Source organism: Somniosus microcephalus, unplaced genomic scaffold (genome assembly GCF_052327205.1).
Source record: "Somniosus microcephalus isolate GS21.2 unplaced genomic scaffold, FLI_Smic_1.0 scaffold251, whole genome shotgun sequence".
NCBI classification, from domain to species: domain Eukaryota; kingdom Metazoa; phylum Chordata; class Chondrichthyes; order Squaliformes; family Somniosidae; genus Somniosus; species Somniosus microcephalus.
Genome location: NW_028225438.1, coordinates 236,060 through 258,087, shown reverse-complemented (window position 1 = coordinate 258,087; position 22,028 = coordinate 236,060). Strand labels below are relative to the sequence as shown.

At 56.5% G+C, this 22,028-nt stretch overlaps 1 protein-coding gene across 4 annotated transcripts in view; it reads left to right on the top strand.

Annotated features, from left to right (window-relative positions):
* Window positions 1–22,028, top strand: part of LOC147081992 (interferon-induced protein with tetratricopeptide repeats 5-like) — a 32,560-nt gene that overhangs the window by 5,908 nt on the left and 4,624 nt on the right. The window contains exons 1-2 of one of the 4 annotated variants that reach the window (XM_085980547.1): window positions 9,481–9,495; window positions 12,552–12,686. In XM_085980547.1, coding sequence (XP_085836673.1) covers window positions 12,682–12,686 — 5 coding nt within the window. In that variant the 5' untranslated portion in view covers window positions 9,481–9,495; window positions 12,552–12,681. The other 3 variants (XM_085980546.1, XM_085980544.1, XM_085980548.1) reach the window with 3 other exon arrangements.

Below are 22,028 nucleotides of genomic sequence, written 5' to 3'. Positions count from 1 at the left end.
GGGTAGTGGTGGGTGGCGAGGGAGGTGTTTCGGGAGCATCCGAAGGTGCGAGGTCTCGTATGGAGACTGTGTCCTCCCGCCCGTCCGGGTACACCACGTAAGCATACTGAGGGCTGGCATGGAGGAGGCTCACCCTCTCGACCAGGGGGTCCGTCTTATGGGACCTCACAACCCAGGGGGGAAGAGGGGGAAAGGGGGGGAAGAGGGGGAAAGGGGGGAAGAGGGGGAAAGGGGGGAAGAGGGGGAAAGGGAGGGGGAAGAGGGGGAAGGGAGGGGGGAAGAGGGGGAAAGGGAGGGGGAAGAGTGGGAAAGGGAGGGGGAAGAGGGGGAAAGGGAGGGAGAAGAGTGGGAAGAGGGGGAAAGGGAGGGGGAAGAGGGGGAAAGGGAGGGGGAAAGGGGGGGAAGAGGGGGGAAGAGGGGGAAGGGGGGAAGGGGGGGAAGAGGGGGAAAGGGAGGGGGAAGAGGAGGAAAGGGAGGGGGGAGGGGGAAAAGGGAGGGGGAAGAGCAGGAAAGGGAGGGGGAAGGGGGGAAAGGGAGGGGGAAGAGGAGGAAAGGGAGGGGGAAGAGGGGGAAAGGGAGGGGGAAGAGGGGGAAAGGGAGGGGGAAGGGGGGAAAGGGAGGGGGGAAGAGGGGGAAAGGGAGGGGGGAAGAGGGGGAAAGGGAGGGGGAAGAGGGGCAAAGGGAGGGGGGAAGAGGGGGAAATGGAGGGCGAAGAGGGGGAAAGGGAGGGGGGAAGAGGGGGAAAGGGAGGGGGGAAGAGGGGGAAAGGGAGGGGGGAAGAGGGGGAAAGGGAGGGGGGAAGAGGGGGAAAGGGAGGGGGGAAGGGGGGGAAGAGGGGGGAAGGGAGTGGGAAGAGGGGGAAAGGGAGGGGGGAAGAGGGGGAAAGGGAGGGGGGAAGAGGGGGGAAGGGAGGGGGGAAGAGGGGGAAAGGGAGGGCGTATGAGGGGGAAAGGGAGGGGGTATGAGGGGGGAAGTGAGGGGGGAAGAGGGGGAAAGGGAGGGGGAAGAGGGGGAAAGGGAGGGGGGAAGAGGGGGAAAGGGAGTGGGGAAGAGGGGGAAAGAGAGGGCGGGGAATAGGGGGAAAGGGAGGGGGTATGAGGGGGAAGGGAGGGGGGAAGAGGGGGGAAGGGAGTGGGGAAGAGGGGGAAGGGAGGGGGGAAGAGGGGGAAAGGGAGGGGGAAGAGGGGAAAGGGAGGGCGGGGAAGAGGGGGAAAGGGTGGGCGGGTAAGAGGGGGAAAGGGAGGGCGGGGAAGAGGGGGAAAGGGAGGGCGGGGAAGAGGGGGAAAGGGAGGGCGGGGAAGAGGGGGAAAGGGAGCGCGGGGAAGGGGGAAAGGGAGGGCGGGGAAGGGGGGAAAGGGAGGGCGGGGAAGAGGGGGAAAGGGAGGGTGGGGAAGAGGGCTAAAGGGAGGGGGGAAGAGGGGGAAAGGGAGGTCGGGAAGAGGGGAAAAGGGAGGGCAGGGAAGAGGGGAAAGGGAGTGCAGGGAAGAGGGGGAATCCGAGGGCGGGGAAGAGGGGGCATCCAAGGGCGGAGAAGAGATAAAACTGACGGTGGGGAAAAGGAGAAACCGAAGGCGGGGTACAGAGCGGGGGAGCAAATCACAGAGGGGAAACCAGAGGTCAAAAGAATTTTTTTCCAACAGTCACTAATAGTAACTCACTGAATTTGTAGTGATGACTAACAATGATAGTGGTAACACTCAGATTCCCCTCATAACCAACAGTGTGGTAAACCACTGTTATAACCTGTCTGTGTCTGTATGTGTATTCCACTAGGTACAGGTCTGGACATGCCTCGGCTGACTCCTCCCACTATTCCAGGTATATAAGTGACTACCTCCCAGTCCCTTAGTATTCTGGACGGGTCGACCACTCGAGACAAGACCTTCATTCTTTAGTTAATAAAAGCCTGATTGTTACTCGCTCAACCTCAGTCTTTTGAGTAATTGATGGCGCATCAATTTTATTAACTAAATTTTTTATAATGGAGAAGATCCTCACACCAGCATGCCTGGACCTGGACAGTCGGGAAGCGGACGCTTCCACCAAGTTTGCTCACTGGCTCACGTGCTTCGAGACATTCCTGACTGCCTCCACTGCAGTCGAAACGGATGCGGACAAACTGTCTGTCCTGTTCTCCAAGGTGAACCACCGAGTGTACTCAGTCATCCGGGACGCGACCTCGTACACAGCCGCCCTCCAGCTCCTCAAGACCCAGTACACGCGCCCTGTGAACAAAGTATACGCTAGGCACCTTCTGGGGAGTCGCAAGCAACAACCTGGGGAATCGACTGAGGAATACCTCCAAGCACTGTCCGTGCTTGGCCGGGCCTGTGGGTGTAAGGCGGTAACGCCCACTAAGTACACGGAGGAACTGATCCGGGATGCCTTCGTAGCGGGCCACAGGTCCAACTACACCCGACAGCGACTGCTGGAGCAGAGTGACCTCACCCTCGACAAAGCCTCCGACATCGCACTAACGCTGGACGCAGCCTTCCGGGGCATGGATGCCTACTCCTCTGCACCGTGGACGCCGCGGGGAACGACAACCTGGGACACGGTAGGACAGCCCCATAGCACCGTGCCACCCCAGCCACAGCCCAACAACGGCCCAACTACCGCAGCAGTGTCCCAAAGCCAGACAGCAGTATCCCAAGGCCAGAAATGCTACTTCTGTGGCCAGGCCAAACACCCCAGAGCGCGCTGCCCGGCGAAGAATGCGACCTGCTCGGGCTGCGGGAAAAAGGGACACTACGCCAGTGTCTGCAAGGCCAAAGCCACCCCGAACGCCAGCAGTGCCGCGTGTGGGCCTTGCGAGCCGCCATCTTGGGCCCCCAACAGCGCCGCGTGTGGGCCGTGCGGGCCGCCATCTTGGGCCTCCCCAGCCATGTGCGAACCACCGCAGCAGCAGCCATCTTGGACGACTCCAGCCACATGGGAATTATGGAGACAAAGCCCGTCCGCTGATCAAGTCCACCTCTTTTCCCGTGACGGCAGAGGCCCGCTTAGCCTTCCACCGTATCAAGGAAGACATTGCCAAAGCCACCATGCACGCAGTGGACGAATCCATCCCCTTCCAGGTGGAAAGCGATGCGTCCGACTTCGCTCTGGCCGCCACCCTTAATCAGGCGGGGAGACCTGTGGCATTCTTCTCACGAACCCTCCAGGGCCCGGAGACCAGACACTCCGCGGTCGAGAAGGAGGCCCAGGCTATCGTGGAGGCTGTGCGTCATTGGAGGCACTACCTGGCCGGGAAACGATTTACCCTGCTCACTGACCAGCGTTCAGTTGCTTTTATGTTCAACAACAAGCAGAGGGGCAAAATCAAAAATGACAAGATCTTGAGGTGGAGAATCGAACTTTCCACCTACAATTACGAGATCTTGTACCGGCCTGGGAAGCTCAATGAACCCCCAGATGCCCTATCGCGTGGCACGTGCGCCAGCGCGCAGATCGATAGGCTGAGGGCCCTCCACAATGACCTCTGCCACCCGGGGGTCACCAGGTTCTTCCACTTCATCAAGGCCCGCAACCTGCCTTACTCCATCGAGGAGGTCAGGACCATGACCAAGAACTGCCAGGTCTGCGCTGAGTGCAAACCGCACTTTTATAGACCAGACAGAGCCCACCTGATAAAAGCCACTCGCCCTTTCGAACGCCTGAGCGTCGATTTCAAAGGGCCTCTCCCCTCCTCCGACCGCAATGTGTACTTCCTCAACATCATTGACGAGTACTCCCGGTTCCCGTTCGCTATCCCCTGCCCGGACATGACCAGTGCCACGGTCATTAAATCTCTGAACAGCCTCTTCACCCTGTTCGGTTTCCCCAGCTATATCCATAGCGACCGGGGCTCATCGTTTATGAGCGACGAGCTCCGCCAGTACCTGCTCGCTAGGGGTATAGCCACAAGCAGGACCACCAGTTACAACCCCCGGGGGAACGGACAGGTGGAAAGAGAGAATGCAACAGTTTGGAAGGCCGCCCTACTAGCCTTAAAGTCTAGGGGCCTTCCGACCTCCCGCTGGCAGGAGGTGCTCCCCGATGCGCTCCACTCGATTCGGTCACTGCTCTGCACTGCCACCAATGCCACCCCTCACGAGAAAATGTTTGTCTTCCCAAGGAAGTCCACATCGGGGACATCATTACCGCCATGGCTGACGTCCCCAGGGCCGGTACTACTGAGAAGACACGTGAGGGCCAATAAAATGGACCCCCTGGTCGAGAGGGTCGACCTCCTCCACGCCAACCCCCAGTATGCTTACATTGCGTACCCAGACGGGCGGGAGGACACAGTCTCCATACGAGACCTCGCACCCTCGGGGACCGCTGTAACCCACTACCCATTACCACCCCCCCCCACGACCCGATATCCAACCCCAGCAGCTGGCTCGCCTTGGACCGTCACCCACGAGGACTACACTCCAGGGCCCCAGCCTACACGGGACGCGACGCCGGAAGCTCCACCACCCCTGCCGTCGCCACGTCGATCACAGCGGCAGACAAGACCTCCGGAGAGACTCCAATACACAAACTTTTAAATACACTTCACCCCACTGGACTCATTTTTAAACAAGGGGTGAATGTGGTAAACCACTGTTATAACCTGTCTGTGTCTGTATGTGTATTCCACTAGGTACAGGTCTGGACATGCCTCGGCTGACTCCTCCCACAATTCCAGGTATATAAGTGACAACCTCCCAGTCCCTTAGTATTCTGGACGGGTCGACCACTCGAGACAAGACCTTCATTCTTTAGTTAATAAAAGCCTGATTGTTACTCGCTCAACCTCAGTCTTTTGAGTAATTGATGGCGCATCAAACAGTAATACAATAACTCATTGATAATCTATATGCAACTGGTAGTAATACATGTAATACCTCGATAACCTATGTGTAACTAGCAGTAATTATATAACCCACTGATATTCACCCTGAAACCAAAGCCAGAATCCCCCTGCACTGCACAAGGTGAGGTCAGGCTCCCCAGTCTCCCTCTCCCTCCGAGTCCCCATTCACAAGTCCCATCTCCCCCTGAGTCCCCATTCCCCAGTCTCCATCTCCCCCATTCCCCAATCTCCCTCACCCCCGTTCCCCAGCCTCCCTCTCCCCCATTCCCCAGTCACCTTCTCCCCCATTCCCCAGTCTCCCTCAACCCCATTCCGCAGTCTCTCGAGCCCCCCGAGCCCCCATTCCCCAGTTTCCCTCTCCCACCTCTCCCCCCTCCTCCATTCCCCAGTCTCCCTCTCCCCCGAGCCCTAATTCCCCAGTCTTCCTTCCACCCGAACCCCCATTCCCCAGTCTCACTCTCCCCCGAGCCCCCATTCCTCAGTCTCCCTCTCCCCGAGCCCCCATTCCCTGGTCTCCCTCTCCCCTGAGCTCACATTTCCCAGTCTCCTCCTCCCCCGACGCCCCCATTCCCCAGTCTCCCTCTCCCTGAGCCCCCATTCCCCAGTCTCCCTCTCCCTCGAGCCCCCATTCCCCAGACTCCCTCCCCCCCGAGCCTCCATTCCCCAGTCTCCCTCTCCCCCATTCCACAGTCTCCCTCTCCTCCGAGCACCCGTTCCCGTCTCCCACACTCCCATTCCCCAGTCGCCCACACCCCCATTCCCCAGTCTCCTTCCCTCCCTCCCAGAGCCCCCAAACTCCAGTCTCAATCTCCTCCCGAGCTCCCATTCCGCAGTCTCTCTCTCTCCCCCAAGCCCCCATTCCCCAGACTCCCTCTGTCCCCAAGACCCCATTCTCCAGTCCCCATATCCCACCGAACCCTGATTCTGTAGTCTCCCTCTCCCATGAGTCCCCAATCCTCAGTCTCCCTCTCCGCCATTACCCAGTCTCCCACTCTCCCAATCCGCACTCCCTCCCTCCCTCCGCAAGACCACATTCCCGTCTACCTCTCCCCATTCTCCAGTCTCCCCCAAGCCCCCATTCCCCAGTCTCCCTCTCTGCCTGAGCCCCCATTCCCCAGTCTCCCTCTCTGCCCGAGCCCCCATTCCCCAGTCTCCCTCTCTGCCCGAGCCCCCATTCCCCAGTCTCCCTCTCTGCCCGAGCCCCCATTCCCCAGTCTCCCTCTCCCCCGAGCCCCCGTTCCCCAGACATTCTCTCCCACCGAGCCTCCATTCCCCAGTCTTCCTCTCCCCCCGAGCCCCCGTTCCCCAGTCTCCCTCTCCCCCTCTCCCCCTTTCCCCAGTCTCCCTCTCCCGAGCCCCCATTTCCCAGTCTCCCTCTCCCCCATTCCCCAGTCTCCCTCTCCCCTGAGCCCCCATTTCCCAGTCTCCCTCTCCCCCTCTCCCCCTTTCCCCAGTCTCCCTCTCCCCTGAGCCCCCATTCCCCAGTCTCCCTCTCTGCCCGAGCCCCCGTTCCCCAGTCTCCCTCTCCCCCTCTCCCCCTTTCCCCAGTCTCCCTCTCCCCTGAGCCCCCATTCCCCAGTCTCCCTCTCCCCCTCTCCCCCTTTCCCCAGTCTCCCTCTCCCCTGAGCCCCCATTTCCCAGTCTCCCTCTCCCCCTCTCCCCCTTTCCCCAGTCTCCCTCTCCCCTGAGCCCCCATTTCCCAGTCTCCCTCTCCCCCTTTCCCCAGTCTTCCTCTCCCCCCGAGCCGCCGTTCCCCAGTCTCCCTCTCCCCCGAGCCACCTTTCCCTAGTCTCCCTCTCCCCACAGCCTCCATTCCCCAGTCTCCCTCCCTCCCCGAGCCCCCATTCCCCAGTCTCCCTCTCCCCGAGCCCCCATTCCCCAGTCTCCCTCTCCCCCGAGCATCTATTCCCCAGTCTCCCTCTCCCCCGAGCCTCATTCCCCAGTCTCCCTCTCTGCCCGAGCCCCCATTCCCCAGTCTCCCTCTCTGCCCGAGCCCCCATTCCCCAGTCTCCCTCTCTGCCCGAGCCCCCATTCCCCAGTCTCCCTCTCCCCCGAGCCTCCATTCCCCAGTCTCCATCTTCCACCCCAGCACCCATTGCGCAGTCTCGCTCTCTCCCCCGAGCCCCCTTTCCCCAGTCTCCCACTCTCCTATTCCCCAGTCTCCCTCCCACCTCGAGCCCCCATTTCCCAGTCTCCCTCCCTCCCCGAGCCCACATTCCCCAGTCTCCCCCTTTCCCAAGACACTGTTCCCCTGTCTCCCTCTCACCCAAAGCTCCCATTCCCCAGTCTCCCTCTTCCCCGAGCCCCCATTCCCTAGTCTCACTCTCCCCCGAGCCCCCATTCCCCAGTCTCCCTCTTTCCCCAAGCCCCCATTTCCAATCTCCCTCTTTCCCCGAGCCACCATTCTCAAGTCTCCCTCTTTCCCCCGAGCCCCCATTCCCCAGTCTCCCTCTCCCCTGATCCCCCATTACCCAGTCTCCCTCTCCCCCGAGCCCCCATTCCCCAGTCTCCCTCTCCCCTGATACACCATTCCCCAGTCTCCCTCTCCCCCGAGCCCCCATTCCCCAGAATCCCTCTCCCCCGAACCCCCATTCCCCAGTCTCCCTCTCCCTGAGCCCCGATTCCCCAGTCTCATCTCACCCATGCTCCAGTCGGCCTCTCCCCGAGCCCCAATTCCCCAGTCTCACTCTCCCCCATTCCCCAGTCTCCCTCCGTCCCCGTGACCCATTCCCCAGTCTCCCTCTCCCCCCGAGCCTCCATTCCCCAGTCTCCCTCTCCCCCTGAGCCCCCATTCCCTAGTCTCCCTCTCCCCCTGACCCCCCCATTCCCCAGTCTCCCTCTCCCCCTGACCCCCCCATTCCCCAGTCTCCCTCTCCCCGAACCCCCATTCCCCAGTCTTCCTCTCCCCCTGACCCCCCATTCCCCAGTCTCCCTCTCCCCGAGCCCCCGTTTCACTCTCCCCCGAGCCCCCGTTCCCCAGTCTCATCTCCCCCATGCACCAGTCGGCCTCTCCCCGAGCCCCAATTGCCCTGTCTCACTCTCCCCCATTCCCCAGTCTCCCTCTCCCCCCGAGCCCCCATTCCCCAGTCTCCCTCTCCTCCCGAGCCCCCATTCCCCAGTCTCCCTCTCCCCCTAGCCCCCATTCCCCAGTCTCCCTCTCCCCAAGCCCCCATTCCCCAGTCTCCCTCTCCCCCGAACCCCCATTCCCCAGTCTCCCTCTCCCCGAGCCCCCATTCCCCAGTCTCCCTCTCCCCCCGACCCCCCATTCCCTAATCTCCCCCTCCCCGAGCCCCCATTCCCCAGGCTCCCTCTCCCCCCGAGCCCCCGTTCCCCAATCTCCCTCTCCCCGAGCCCCCATTCCCCAGTCTCCCTCTCCCCGAGCCCCCATTCCCCAGTCTCCCTCTCCCCCGAGCCTCCATTCCCCAGTCTCCCTCTCCCCCCGAGCCCCCATTCCCCAGTCTCCCTCTCCCCGAGCCCCCATTCCCCCTCTCCCCCATTCCCCAGTCTCACTCTCCCCAGAGCCCCCATTGCCAAGTCTCCCTCTCCCCGAGCCCCCATTCCCTAGTCTCCCTCTCCCCGAGCCCCCAGTCTCAAACTTCCCCAGTCTCCCTCTCCCCGAGCCCCCATTCCCCATTCTCTCTCTCCCCCATTCCCCAATCTCACTCTCCCCCGAGCCCCCATTGCCAAGTCTCCCTCTTCCCCCGAGCCCCCATTCCCCAGTCTCCCTCTCGCCCGAGCCCCCGTTCCGCAGTCTGCCTCTACCCCCGAGCCTCCATTCCCCAGGCTCCCTCTCCCCCCGAGCCCCCATTCCCCAGTCTGCCTCTCCCCCAGAGCCCCGATACTCCAACCTCCATCTCCCTCCCCCGAGCCCCATTTCTCAGTCACCAGCTCCGCCCTCCCAGAGCCCCCATACTCCAGTCCCAATCTGCCCCCCGAGCTCCCATTCCACAGTCTCTCTGTCTCCCCCGAGCCCCCATTCCCCAGACTCCCTCTGTCCCCGAGTCCCCAGACTCCCTCTGTCCCCGAGACCCCATTCTCCAGTCTCCATATCCCACCGAACCCCGATTCTGCAGTCTCTCTCTCCCGCGATTCCCCATTCCTGAATCTCCCTCTCCACCATTACCCAGTCTCCCACTCACACAATCCCCAGTCTCCCTCCCTCTCTCCCCGAGCCCCCATACCCCAGTCTCTATCTCCCCCCCGAGCTCCCATTGCGCAGTCTCTCTCCCTCCCCCGAGCCCCCATTCCCCAGTCTCCCTCTCACCTCGAGCCTGTAAGATTCTGAAAAGTGTAATAAAACCGCTGCGACCGTGTGAAGATCAAAATTGTGAACGAATTGTAAGATGATAATGGACAGATTTAAAATGTAAGAAATCAGCATGTGTTCTTTGTTTGTGAAGACACAAAATGGTGGTCAGTATGTGTTCTTTGGTTGAGAGGCCACCTGAGCAAGAAGGGGAGAACATACATCTCACAGGAACAGGAATGTGTCAAGCGGATGGAACTCCAATTAGGGAAGGTTTGGAGTAGAACAGACCTATGCAAGGGAGGCAGCGAGTAATTTACGATCAACGAGGCCTTATAACCCAGTGGCGGGAGTTTTTCAGAGATAAGAAGGAGAACAGAGAAGAAAAAGCAGGAGGAAGATTGAAGTGAGAAAGCTGGCTAGTTCATGTTTCAACTTAGTTTCCTTTGACCGATCACCCAGAAATGCAGGAGTATGTATGAGAATTGGACATGGGCTTAGATAAAGTTAAAGAGGGTACTTTTATGTACATTTGAATCATTAAAGGGGCATTTTTATATACTTTGAATTGATAAGTTGCAGGCATATTTATTGCCGGGAGTTCTTTGAATTTATTGCCAAAGGTGCTTCTATGTACACTTGAATTTTGAACTATAGTCTGATTAATAGACCAATTTTATTGATCACATCCTTGTCTATCATTGTTAAGCTAATTCGTAATTCTCAAGGTCCGAGCTGTAGTAAGAGAAAGTGCTACAAGCCCCCATTCCTCAGTCTCCCTCTCCCCATTTCCCTGTCTCCCACTCTCCCATTCCCCAGTCTCCATCCCTTACCCGAGCCCCCATTCCCCAATCTCCCTCTCGCCCATAGCCCCAGTTCCCCAGTCTTCCTCTCCCCCTGAACCCCATTCCTCAGTCTATCTCTCCCATTCCCCAGTCTCCCACTCCCCCATTCCCCAGTCTCCCTCTTTCCCGAGACACAGTTCCCCAGTCTCTCTCACTCCCCGAGCCCCCATTCCCCAGTCTCCCTCTTTCCAGAGCCCCCATTCCCCAGTCTCCCTCTCACCCCCGAGCCCCCATTCCCCAGTCTCCCTCTCCCCCAAGCCCCCATTCCCCCTCTCCCCCAAGCCCCCATTCCCCAGTCTCCCTCTCCCCGTCTCCCCCATTCTCCCTCTCCCCAAGCCCCCATTCCCCAGTCTCCCTCTCCCCCATAGCCCCAGTCTCCCTCTCCCCCTGAACCCCATTCCTCAGTCTATCTCCCCCATTCCCCAGTCTCCCTCTCCCCATAGCCCCAGTTCACCAGTCTCACTCTCCACCTGAACCCCATTCCTCAGTCTATCTCCCCCATTCCCCAGTCTCCCACTTCCCCAGTCTCCCTCTTTCCCGAGACACAGATCCCCAGTCTCCCCCACTCCCCGAGCCCCCATTCTCCAGTCTCCCTCTTTCCAGAGACACCATTCCCCAGTCTCCCTCTCCCCCGAGCCCCCATTCCCCAGTCTCCCCCGAGCCTCCATTCCCCAGTCTCCCTCTCTCCCGAGCCGCCATTCCCCAGTCTCCCTCTCCCCCGAGCCGCCATTTCCCAGTCTTCCTCTCCCCCTGAGCCCCATTCCCCAGTCTCCTTCTCCCCCTGAGCCCCCATTCCCCAGTCTTTCTCTCCCTCGAGCCCCCATTCCCCAGGCCCCCTCTCCCCCCAAGCCGCCATACACCAGTCTTCCTCTCCCCCCGATCCCCCATTCCCCAGTCTTTCTCTCCCCCGAGCCCCCATTCCCCAGGCCCCCTCTCCCCCCGATCCCCCAGTCTTTCTCTCCCCCGAGCCCCCATTCCCCAGGCCCCCTCTCCCCCATTCCCCAGTCTTCCTCTCCCCCCGAGCCTCCATTCCCCAGTCTCCCTCTCCCCCCGAGCTGCCATTCCCGCTCTCCCCCCGAGCCCCCACTCCCCAGTCTTTCTCTCCCCCGAGCCCCCATTCTCCAGTCCCCCTCTCCCCCCGACCCCATTCCCCAGTCTTCCTCTCCCCCGAGCCCCCATTCCCCAGTCTCCCTCTCCCCCCCGAGCCGCCATTCCCCAGTCTCCCTCTCCCCCCCGAGCCCCCATTCCCCAGTCTCACTCTCCCCCGAGTTGCCATTCCCCAGGCTTCCTCTCCCCCCCGAGTCCCCATTCCCTAGTCTTCCGAGCCCCCCGAGCCCCCATTCCGCAGTCTTTCTCTCCCCCGAGCCCCCATTCCCCAGGCCCCCTCTCCCCCGAGCCGCCATTCCCCAGTCTTCCTCTCCCCCCGATCCCCCAGTCTTCCTCTCCCCCCGAGCCCGCATTCCCCAGTCTCCCTCTCCCCTGAGCCGCCAATCCCGCTCTCCCCCCGAGCCCCCATTCCCCAGTCTTTGTCTCCCCCGAGCCCCCATTCTCCAGTCCCCCTCTCCCCCCAACACCAGCCCCCAGTCTCCCTCTCCCCCGAGCCCCCATTCCCCAGTCTTCCTCTCCCCCCGAGCCACCATTCCCCAGTCTTCCTCTCCCCCCGAGCCACCATTCCCCAGTCTCCCTCTCCCCCCCGAGCCACCATTCCCCAGTCTTCCTCTCCCCCCAAGCCCCCATTCCCCAGTCTCCCTCTCCCCCCGAGCCCCCATTCCCCAGTCTCCCTCTCCCCCCGAGCCCCCATTCCCCAGTCTCCCTCTCCCCCCGAGCCCCCATTCCCCAGTCTCTCTCTCCCCCCGCGCCCCCATTCCCCAGTCTCCTTCTCCCCCCGAGACCCCATTCCCCAGTCTCACTCTCCCCCGAGCCCCCATTCCCCAGTCTCACTCTCCCCCGAGCCCCCATTCCCCAGTCTCACTCTCCCCCGAGTCGCCATTCCCCAGTCTCCCTCTCCCCACGAGCCCCCATTCCCCAGTCTCACTCTCCCCCGAGCCCCCATTCCCCAGTCTCACTCTCCCCCGAGTCGCCATTCCCCAGTCTTCCTCTCCCCCCAAGCCCCCATTCCCCAGTCTTCCTCTCCCCCCAAGCCCCCATTCCCCAGTCTTCCTCTCCCCCCAAGCCCCCATTCCCCAGTCTTCCTCTCCCCCCAAGCCCCCATTCCCCAGTCTTTCTCTCCCCCGAGCCCCCATTCTCCAGTCCCCCTCTCCCCGAGCCCCCATTCCGCAGTCTCCCTCTCCCCCCGAGCCCCCGTCTCCCTCTTCTCCCCCCCCGAACCGCCATTCCCCAGTCTCCCTCTCCCCCGAGCCCCCATTCCCCAGTCTCCCGAGCCCCCATTCCCCAGTTTCCCCAGACTCCCCCTCCCCCGAGCCCCCATTCCGCAGTCTGCTTCTCGTCCGGAGTCGCCATTCCCGTCTCCCTCTCCCCATTCCCCAGTCTCCTTCTCTCCCCATAGCCCCATTCCCCAGTCTCCCTCTCCTCCCGAGCTCCTGATCATGGAGGCTTTTTCAGAATACAGCTAACCTTCAGATGGCAAATATCAGACATGGTCTGTTTCGCTTTCCAGTTTCACTTTCAGGCAGCAATTCCTCAAAATCAGCTGATTCCAGATGGTATAAAGATATCCGGGAAGACAAACCTTGCAGTCTTTCAGCTGATCGGCTATCTGAAGTACAGGTGAAATCCAGACCAGCATCATGAGGTCAGTGATCACTTTATTAGATGTATCGAGATTTTACAAAATAATACTGACATTGTCAGTGATATTAACGCGGAGACGGGATCAGAGCGGGGGAGGGGGCAGGGGCGATAGTGGGCGACAAAGCACAATATTGTGGGACGTGTGGGAATATCCGACTTCAATGGGGATTCCTCATTATCATTTTACTTCCAGGTTTCGTGTCTCCAACCCGCAAGACATGATTTCACCTGGACTATTTAAAGGGCCAGTTCACAGAGGCAATGGAGGAGGAGGTTTGCAGTTAACTACACTGGGCTGGAAGGAGTATAGGGAGGGTTATGGAAGGAAGGAGGACAAAGGCTGCGCCCAGGTTTAATGAGGCGTCCCTGGATGTCATTGAGTCCTCATCAGACGAGGAGTGCTGAGCGGCTTGTTCCTCCTGCACCTCTAGTCCTCACTGCTGTGCTATGTCGTGCAGAGTGCAGCACACCACGATTATCCTGCAGACCCTCATTGGTGAGTACTGAAGGAGACCTCCAAACCTGTCTAGGCACCTGAAGCACAACCTGAGCGTGCCAATGGCTTGCTCAATGACACATCTGGTTGTCATATGGCTCCTGTTGTAACGCTCCTGGTGTTCATCAGTGGGGTTCCTCAGAGGTGTCATCAGCCAGGTTTGAAGGGGATATCCTTTGTCGCCTTTCCCTTAAGGCTGGTTCCAGGTCTGAACATGTTGGGGATGCTGGACTGTCGCAGCATGAAAGCATCATGGCAGCACCCAGGGAATCTGGCGCAGACCTGCATGAACCTTTTTTTTGTGGTTACACACCAGCTGAACATTGATGGAATGGAATCCCTTGTGGTTGACAAATACTCCTGGTTGATCTGTGGGGTGCTCGGATTGCCACGTGTGTGCAGTCGATGGCAGCCTGCACTTGTGGGAAGCCAGCCAGAGATGCGGATCCGAGTGCCTGCTGATTCTGGCTATTGTCATCACAGGGGAAGCTTATATACTTCCCAGCACTGGCAAACAATCCATCAGTCACCTGCCTTATGCATTTACTTGCAGCTGACTGCGAGACCTTCGCTATATCTCCGGTAGCGCCTTGGAAGGAACCGGAGGCACAGAAATTGAGGCCGTGGTGACCTTCACAGCCGCTGGTAATGCATGGCCGCCAGGTCCACCAGGGAGCAGGTCTTCTAGGAGGCTGCAGATGTCTGCGCCCACCTGACCTGACAATCTCAGCCTTCAGACCCATTGCTCTTCCGACACATCAAGGAAGCTGAGCCTCTGTCTGTAGACCCTGTTAGATGGGTAGTGCTTCCTGTGACCTCGAACCCTCTGTTACTCCCTTGTCTGCTGGCCACCTGCGGCTCTCTCCACAGCACGCCCTTGCTGCCGATAATGCTCATTCTCTTCCTCATCTAAAGTCCAAACAAAGCAGCCATAGCGCCACCCATAGTGATCCTCTGTGCGTGAACACCTCTAAACTCTACAAACAACTCTCACACCAAGAACTCTCACTAAACTGTTCCAGAGGGAACTGGGAAAGCAGCTGTGAGCTCTGAACCTTTGGGCCTTCTGACCTTTAACCTCCCCTGTAAAGAGCCGTCCAATCCCGCCTCGGGTTCATTGCTGAGTTTCCCAACCCTCGGAAAACCCATTAATTCCAAATCAGGTTCATAATCGCATTATAGGAGCCTGATTTACATATGTTAATGACCGTCCGACCGCTCCACGGCAGGACACTCAGATGCTCTGATATGCGTCGCCATTAAAAAGGCGGCAAGCGTGTGCTCGTTGGGTTAGGGCTGCGTTTCAGTATTTAAATGTTTAACCCCACCCCTGACACTCTCCTGCCCTAATATCAAAGCCACTCTTTTCAAACCCATTGAAATGAAGGGAGCTGGGGCTATCTGTTTATAGCAGAGGCATATTTATAGCAAGGCAGCCACCTCAGGGCAAACTCCTTCCTAAACCTGCCTCCCTGAGCCTGCCACAATGAAAATAGAACATTTCTTAAAGCAGGAGACTGGTGATGGTGGAATTGCTCTCTCTCTCTCTCTCTCCACTCTATCTCCCTGTGTTCCCTCCCTCTCTGTGAGAGCTGGGACTGGTGCCTGCACTAGGTTCCAGAGGGTGGCAGTGCAGCGTTATTAGTTGCAGACGTTACTACTGTACACATAGACTGTGCGTTTTTATAAAAGACACAATCAGAAATCTCCAAGTGTGTTGCTAATCGTTACTCGAAGGGTGCTGTTTTATAACAATATAATAATCATGTATCATTGTCAGTGTGCCACTGATTTATGATAACAGAATAAGTCACATTTCATGTGAGCATTCAGAGGAAGGGTTTGGGATCTGTCCCTGGGTCTGTGAGCACTCAGGGGAAGGGTTTGGGATCTGTCCCTGGGTCTGTGAGCATTCGGGGGAAGGGTTTGGGATCTGTCCCTGGGTCTGTGAGCACTCAGGGGAAGGGTTTGGGACCTGTCCCTGGGTCTGTGAGCACTCGGGGGAAGGGTTTGGGATCTGTCCCTGGGTCTGTGAGCACTCGGGGGAAGGGTTTGGGATCTGTCCCTGGGTCTGTGAGCACTCGGGGGAAGGGTTTGGGATCTGTCCCTGGGTCTGTGAGCACTCGGGGGAAGGGTTTGGGATCTGTCCCTGGGTCTGTGAGCACTCGGTAAGGGTTTGGGATCTGTCCCTGGGTCTGTGAGCACTCGGGGGAAGGGTTTGGGATCTGTCCCTGGGTCTGTGAGCACTCAGGGGAAGGGTTTGGGATCTGTCCCTGGGTCTGTGAGCACTTGGGGGAAGGGTTTGGGATCTGTCCCTGGGTCTGTGAGCACTCAGGGGAAGGGTTTGGGATCTGTCCTTGGGTCTCTGAGCACTCGGGGGAAGGGTTTGGGATCTGTCCCTGGGTCTGTGAGCACTCGGGGGAAGGGTTTGGGATCTGTCCCTGGGTCTGTGAGCACTCGGGGGAAGGGTTTGGGATCTGTCCCTGGGTCTGTGAGCACTCAGGGGAAGGATTTGGGATCTGTCCCTGGGTCTGTGAGCACTCGGGGGAAGGGTTTGGGATCTGTCCCTGGGTCTGTGAGCACTCAGGGGGAAGGGTTTGGGATCTGTCCCTGGGTCTGTGAGCACTCAGGGGAAGGGTTTGGGATCTGTCCCTGGGTCTGTGAGCACTCGGGGGAAGGGTTTGGGATCTGTCCCTGGGTCTGTGAGCTCTCAGGGGAAGGGTTTGGGATCTGTCCCTGGGTCTGTGAGCACTTGGGGGAAGGGTTTGGGATCTGTCCCTGGGTCTGTGAGCACTCAGGGGAAGGGTTTGGGATCTGCCCTTGGGTCTCTGAGCACTCGGGGGAAGGGTTTGGGATCTGTCCCTGGGTCTGTGAGCACTCGGGGGAAGGGTTTGGGATCTGTCCCTGGGTCTGTGAGCACTCGGGGGAAGGGTTTGGGATCTGTCCCTGTGTCTGTGAGCACTCAGGGGAAGGGTTTGGGATCTGTCCCTGGGTCTGTGAGCACTCGGGGGAAGGGTTTGGGATCTGTCCCTGGGTCTGTGAGCACTCAGGGGAAGGGTTTGGGATCTGTCCCTGGGTCTGTGAGCACTCGGGAAGGGTTTGGGATCTGTCCCTGGGTCTGTGAGCACTCAGGGGAAGGGTTTGGGATCTGTCCCTGGGTCTGTGAGCACTCGGGGGAAGGGTTTGGGATCTGTCCCTGGGTCTGTGAGCACTCGGGGGAAGGGTTTGGGATCTGTCCCTGGGTCTGTGAGCACTCGGGGGAAGGGTTTGGGATCTGTCCCTGGGTCTGTGAGCACTCGGGGGAAGGGTTTGGGATCTGTCCCTGGGTCTGTGAGCACTCGGGGGAAGGGTTTGGGATCTGTCCCTGGGTCTGTGAGCACTCTGGGGAAGGGTTTGGGATCTGTCCCTGGGTCTGTGAGCACTCGGGGGAAGGGTTTGGGATCTGTCCCTGGGTCTGTGAGCATTCAGGGGAAGGGTTTGGGATCTGTCCCTGGGTCTGTGAGCACTCGGGGGAAGGGTTTGGGATCTGTCCCTGGGTCTGTGAGCACTCGGGGGAAGGGTTTGGGGTCTGTCCCTGGGTCTGTGAGCACTCAGGGGAAGGGTTTGGGATCTGTCCCTGGGTCTGTGAGCATTCGGGGGAAGGGTTTGGGATCTGTCCCTGGGTCTGTGAGCACTCGGGGGAAGGGTTTGAGATCTGTCCCTGGGCCTGTGAGCACTCAGGGGAAGGGTTTGGGATCTGTCCCTGGGTCTGTGAGCACTCAGGGGAAGGGTTTGGGATCTGTCCCTGGGTCTGTGAGCACTCAGGGGAAGGGTTTGGGATCTGTCCCTGGGTCTGTGAGCACTCGGGGGAAGGGTTTGGGATCTGTCCCTGGGTCTGTGAGCACTCAGGGGAAGGGTTTGGGATCTGTCCCTGGGTCTGTGAGCACTCCGGGGAAGGGTTTGGGATCTGTCCCCGGGTCTGTGAGCACTCAGGGGAAGGGTTTGGGATCTGTCCCTGGGTCTGTGAGCACTCGGGGGAAGGGTTTGGGATCTGTCCCCCAGGGTCTGTGAGCACTCGGGAAGGGTTTGGGATCTGTCCTTGGGTCTGTGAGCACTCAGGGGAAGGGTTTGGGATCTGTCCCTGGGTCTGTGAGCACTCTGGGGAAGGGTTTGGGATCTGTCCCTGGGTCTGTGAGCACTCAGGGGAAGGGTTTGGGATCTGTCCCTGGGTCTGTGAGCACTCAGGGGAAGGGTTTGGGATCTGTCCCTGGGTCTGTGAGCACTCTGGGGAAGGGTTTGGGATCTGTCCCTGGGTCTGTGAGCACTCAGGGGAAGGGTTTGGGATCTGTCCCTGGGTCTGTGAGCACTCTGGGGAAGGGTTTGGTATCTGTCCCTGGGTCTGTGAGCACTCAGGGGAAGGGTTTGGGATCTGTCCCTGGGTCTGTGAGCACTCAGGGGAAGGGTTTGGGATCTGTCCCTGGGTCTGTGAGCACTCTGGGGAAGGGTTTGGGATCTGTCCTTGGGTCTGTGAGCACTCAGGGGAAGGGTTTGGGATCTGTCCTTGGGTCTGTGAGCACTCAGGGGAAGGGTTTGGGATCTGTCATAAGAACATAAGAAATAGGAGCAGGAGTAGGCCAATCGGCCCCTCGAGCCTGCTCCACCATTCAATAAGATCATGGCTGATCTGATCCTAACCTCAAATCTTCTATCACTCTGCATCCACCCGAACCCATGTGATCTCCCGGGAGAGGCGAAAAACCAGATAAAGACCCAATGGACAATTTGGGAGAAAAAAATCTGGGAAATTCCTCTCCGACCCATCTAGGCGATCGAAATTCTTCCAGGAGATCACTCTGTCCCTATATTTTCTACATTACTTACCTTCTGTAAAGGCGATCTCCACCCCAGCCAGGAACAGGAATAAAACCATCTCCTGAAATCTAACACAGAATTAGAACACAGTAGGAGCAGAACCAGGCTACACGGCCCCTGGGCCCACTCCACTACCCACAGGGCCATGACCATTCCGAACCTAGACTCATGTCCAATTTCCTGCCCGCTCCCCATAACCCTTAATTCCCTTTACTTCTAGGAAACTATCTATTTCTGTTTTAAATTTATTTAATGATGTAGCTTCCACAGCTTTCTGGGGCAGCAAATTCCACAAACCTACCACCCTCTGAGTGAAGAAGTTTCTCCTCATCACAGTTTTGAAAGAGCAGCCTCTTATTTTAAGATTATGCCCCCTAGTTCTAGTTTCACCCATCATTGGGAACATCCTCACCGCATCCAGCCGATCAAGCCCCTTCACAATCTTATATGTTTCAATAAGATCGCCTCTCATTCTTCTGAACTCCAATGAGTAGAGTCCCAATCTACTCAACCTCTCCTCATATGACCACCCCCTCATCCCCGGGATTAACCGAGTGAACCTTCTTTGTACTGACTCGAGAGCAAGTATGTCTTTTCTTAAGTATGGACACCAAAACTGTATGCAGTATTCCAGGTGCGGTCTCACCAATACCTTATACAACTGAAGCAATACCTCCCCGTTTTTATATTCCATCCCCCTAGCAATAAAAGCCAACATTCCATTGGCCTTGATCACTTGCTGCACCTGCATACTAACTTTTTGAGTTTCGTGCACCAGGACCCCCAGATCCCTTTGTACTACAGTACTTTCCAGTTTCTTGCCATTAAGATAATAACTTGCACTATGATTTTTCCTGCCAAAGTGCATAACCTCACACTTTCCAGTATTGTATTCCATCTGCCAAATCTCTGCCCACTTGCTTAGCCTGTCTATGTCCCTTTGCAGGTTTTTTATGTCCTCCTCACTCACTACTTTCCGTCCCATCTTTGTAGCATCTGCAAACTTTGATATGTTACACTCGGTCCCCTCCTCCAAATTGTTAATATAGATTGTAAAGAGTTGGCGACCCAGCACTGACCCCTGCGGAACACCACTAGTTACTGGTTGCCAATCTGAGAACGAACCGTTTATCCCAACTCTCTGCTTTCTGTTAGAGAGCCAATCCTCCACCCACGCCAGAATATTACCCCCAATCCCGTGATTTTTTATCTTGAGCAATAATCTTTTGTGTGGCACCTTGTCAAATGCCTTTTGGAAGTCTAAATACACTACGTCCACTGGTTCCCCTTTATCCACCCTGTATGTTACTTCCTCAAAAAACTCCAGCAAACTTGTCAAACATGACTTCCCCTTCATGAAACCATGCTGAGTTTGTCCTATTAAATTATGTTTATCCAAATGTCCCGTTACTGTCTCCTTAATAATGGACTCTAACATTTTACCAACCACAGATGTTAGGCTAACAGGTCTATAGTTTCCAGCCTTCTGCCTACTACCCTTTTTAAATAAGGGTGTTACATTAGCAGTTTTCCAATCTGCCGGGACCTTTGCTGAGTCCAGTGAGTTTTGGAAAATTATTACCAATGCATCCACAATCCCTACCGCTACTTCCCTGAAGACCCTAGGGTGCAAGCCATCAGGTCCAGGGGATTTATCCGCCTTGAGTCCCATTATTTTACCAAGTACCACTTCCTTAGTGATTTTAATCGTATTTAGTTCCTCCCCCTCTAGAGCCCCCTGTTTGTCCAGTGTTGGGATATTCTTAGTGTCCTCTACTGTAAAGACTGATACAAAATAATTGTTCAGTGTTTTTGCCATCTCCATGTTTCCCACCATTAATTTCCCGGTCTCATCCTCTAAGGGACCAACATTTACTTTAGCCACCCTTTTTCTTTTTATATAACTATAGAAACTTTTACTGTCTGTTTTTATATTTTTTGCTAATTTACTTTCATAATCTATCTTCCCTTTCTTAATCAATCTTTTAGATATTTTTTGCTGTCTTTTAAAGACTTCCCAATCTTCCATCCTCCCACTAGATTTGGCTACCTTATATGCCCTTGTTTTTAGTCGGATACTATCCTTAATTATTTTACTTAGCCACGGATGGCTATCTTTTCTTTTACACCCTTTTTTCCTCAGTGGAATATATTTTTTTTGGAAGTTGTAAAATAACTCCTTAAATGTACACCACTGATCATGTACCGTCTTACCCTTTAATCTATTTTCCCAGTCCACTCTAATCAATTCCGCTCTCATACCTTCATAGTCTCCTTTATTCAAGCTCAGCACGCTTGTTTGAGATCCAACCTTCTCACCCTCTAATTGAATATGGAACTCAACCATGTTATGGTCACTCATTCCAAGGGGATCCTTTACTAGGACATTTTTAATTAATCCTGTCTCATTACACAGGACCAAATCTAAGGTTGCTTGCCCCCTGGTCGGTTCAGTTACATACTGCTCAAGAAACCCATCCCTAATACACTCAATGAACTCATCCTCAGGCTGCTCTGCCCAATTTGATTTGTCCAGTTAATATGATAATTAAAATCCCCCATAATTATAGCTGTTCCCTTATTACAAGCCTCAACTATTTCCTGATTAATACTCTGTCCAACAGAGTTGCAACTGTTCGGAGGCCTATAGACTACACCCACTAGTGTTTTTTCCCCTTATTATTCCTTATCTCCACCCAAACCGTTTCACTATCCTGCTCCTTTGACACAATATCATTTCTCTGTATTATAGTGATTCCTTCCTTTATTAACATAGCCACCCCACCTCCTCTCCCTTCCTGCCTGTCCTTCCTGATTGTTAAATAACCTGGTATGTTTAATTCCCAGTCATGGTCACCCTGCAGCCATGTTTCTGTAATGGCCACAAGATCATACCCATATGTCGTTATTTGTGCCGTTAACTCATTCATTTTGTTACGAATGCTACGTGCATTCAGATAAAGAACTTTCAAATATGTTTTGTAACACTTAGTTCCTGTTTTTTCCCTTTTTAGTACTTTACTTTTTACTCCATACCTTCTGTCCCTTCCTGACACATTCTGTTTTTTAATTCCCCCACTGCTACCTAAGTCTATGACCTTCTCTGTTGTCATTTCTATTATTTGCTCTCTGGAAACCTCCCCCCCACTAATTAGTTTAAAGCCCTCTCTACAGCCCTAGTTATATGATTCGCCAGGACTCTAGTCCCAGCACTGGCCAAGTGGAGTCCGTCCCAACGGAACAGCTCCCTCCTGTCCCAGTATTGGTGCCAGTGTCCCAAGAAGCAAAACCCATTTCTCCCACACCAGTCTTTGAGCCACGCATTTAACTCTTTAATTTTATTTATCCTAGCCATATTCGCTCGTGGCTCAGGTAATAACCCAGAGATTATTACCCTTGAGGTTCTGTTTTTTAATTTGATCCCTAGCTGCTCATACTCCTTTAACAGAACCGTCCTCCTTGTCCTATCTACGTCGTTTGTACCAACATGGACCACGACAACTGGATCCTCCCCCTCCCACTCGAAGTTTCCTTCCAGCCCAGAAGAGATGTCCTTAACCCTGGCACCGGGCAGGCAACACAACCTTCGGGACTCCCGCTCTTGACTGCAGAGAACCCTATCTATCCCCCTAATGATGCTATCCCCTACCACTACAACATTTCTTTTTACTCCCTCCACTTGAATGGCCCCCTGTACCACGGTGCTGTGGCCAGGTTGCTCATCCTCCCTGCAGTCCCCGCTCCCGCCCTCACAGGGAGTAAGAACCTCGATCCTGCTGGACAAGAACAAGGGCTGTGTCTCCTTCAACACTACATCCTGGATCCCTGTACCTTCCTCACTCGTAGTCACACCGTCCTGTCCCTGACCACGGACTACATCTGCAGTAATTAACTTCATAGATGTGACCACCTCCTGATACATAGAGTCCAGGAACTTCTCCCCCTCCCTGATGTGTCGCAGTGTCTGAAGCTCGGTCTCAAGCTCCATAACATGGA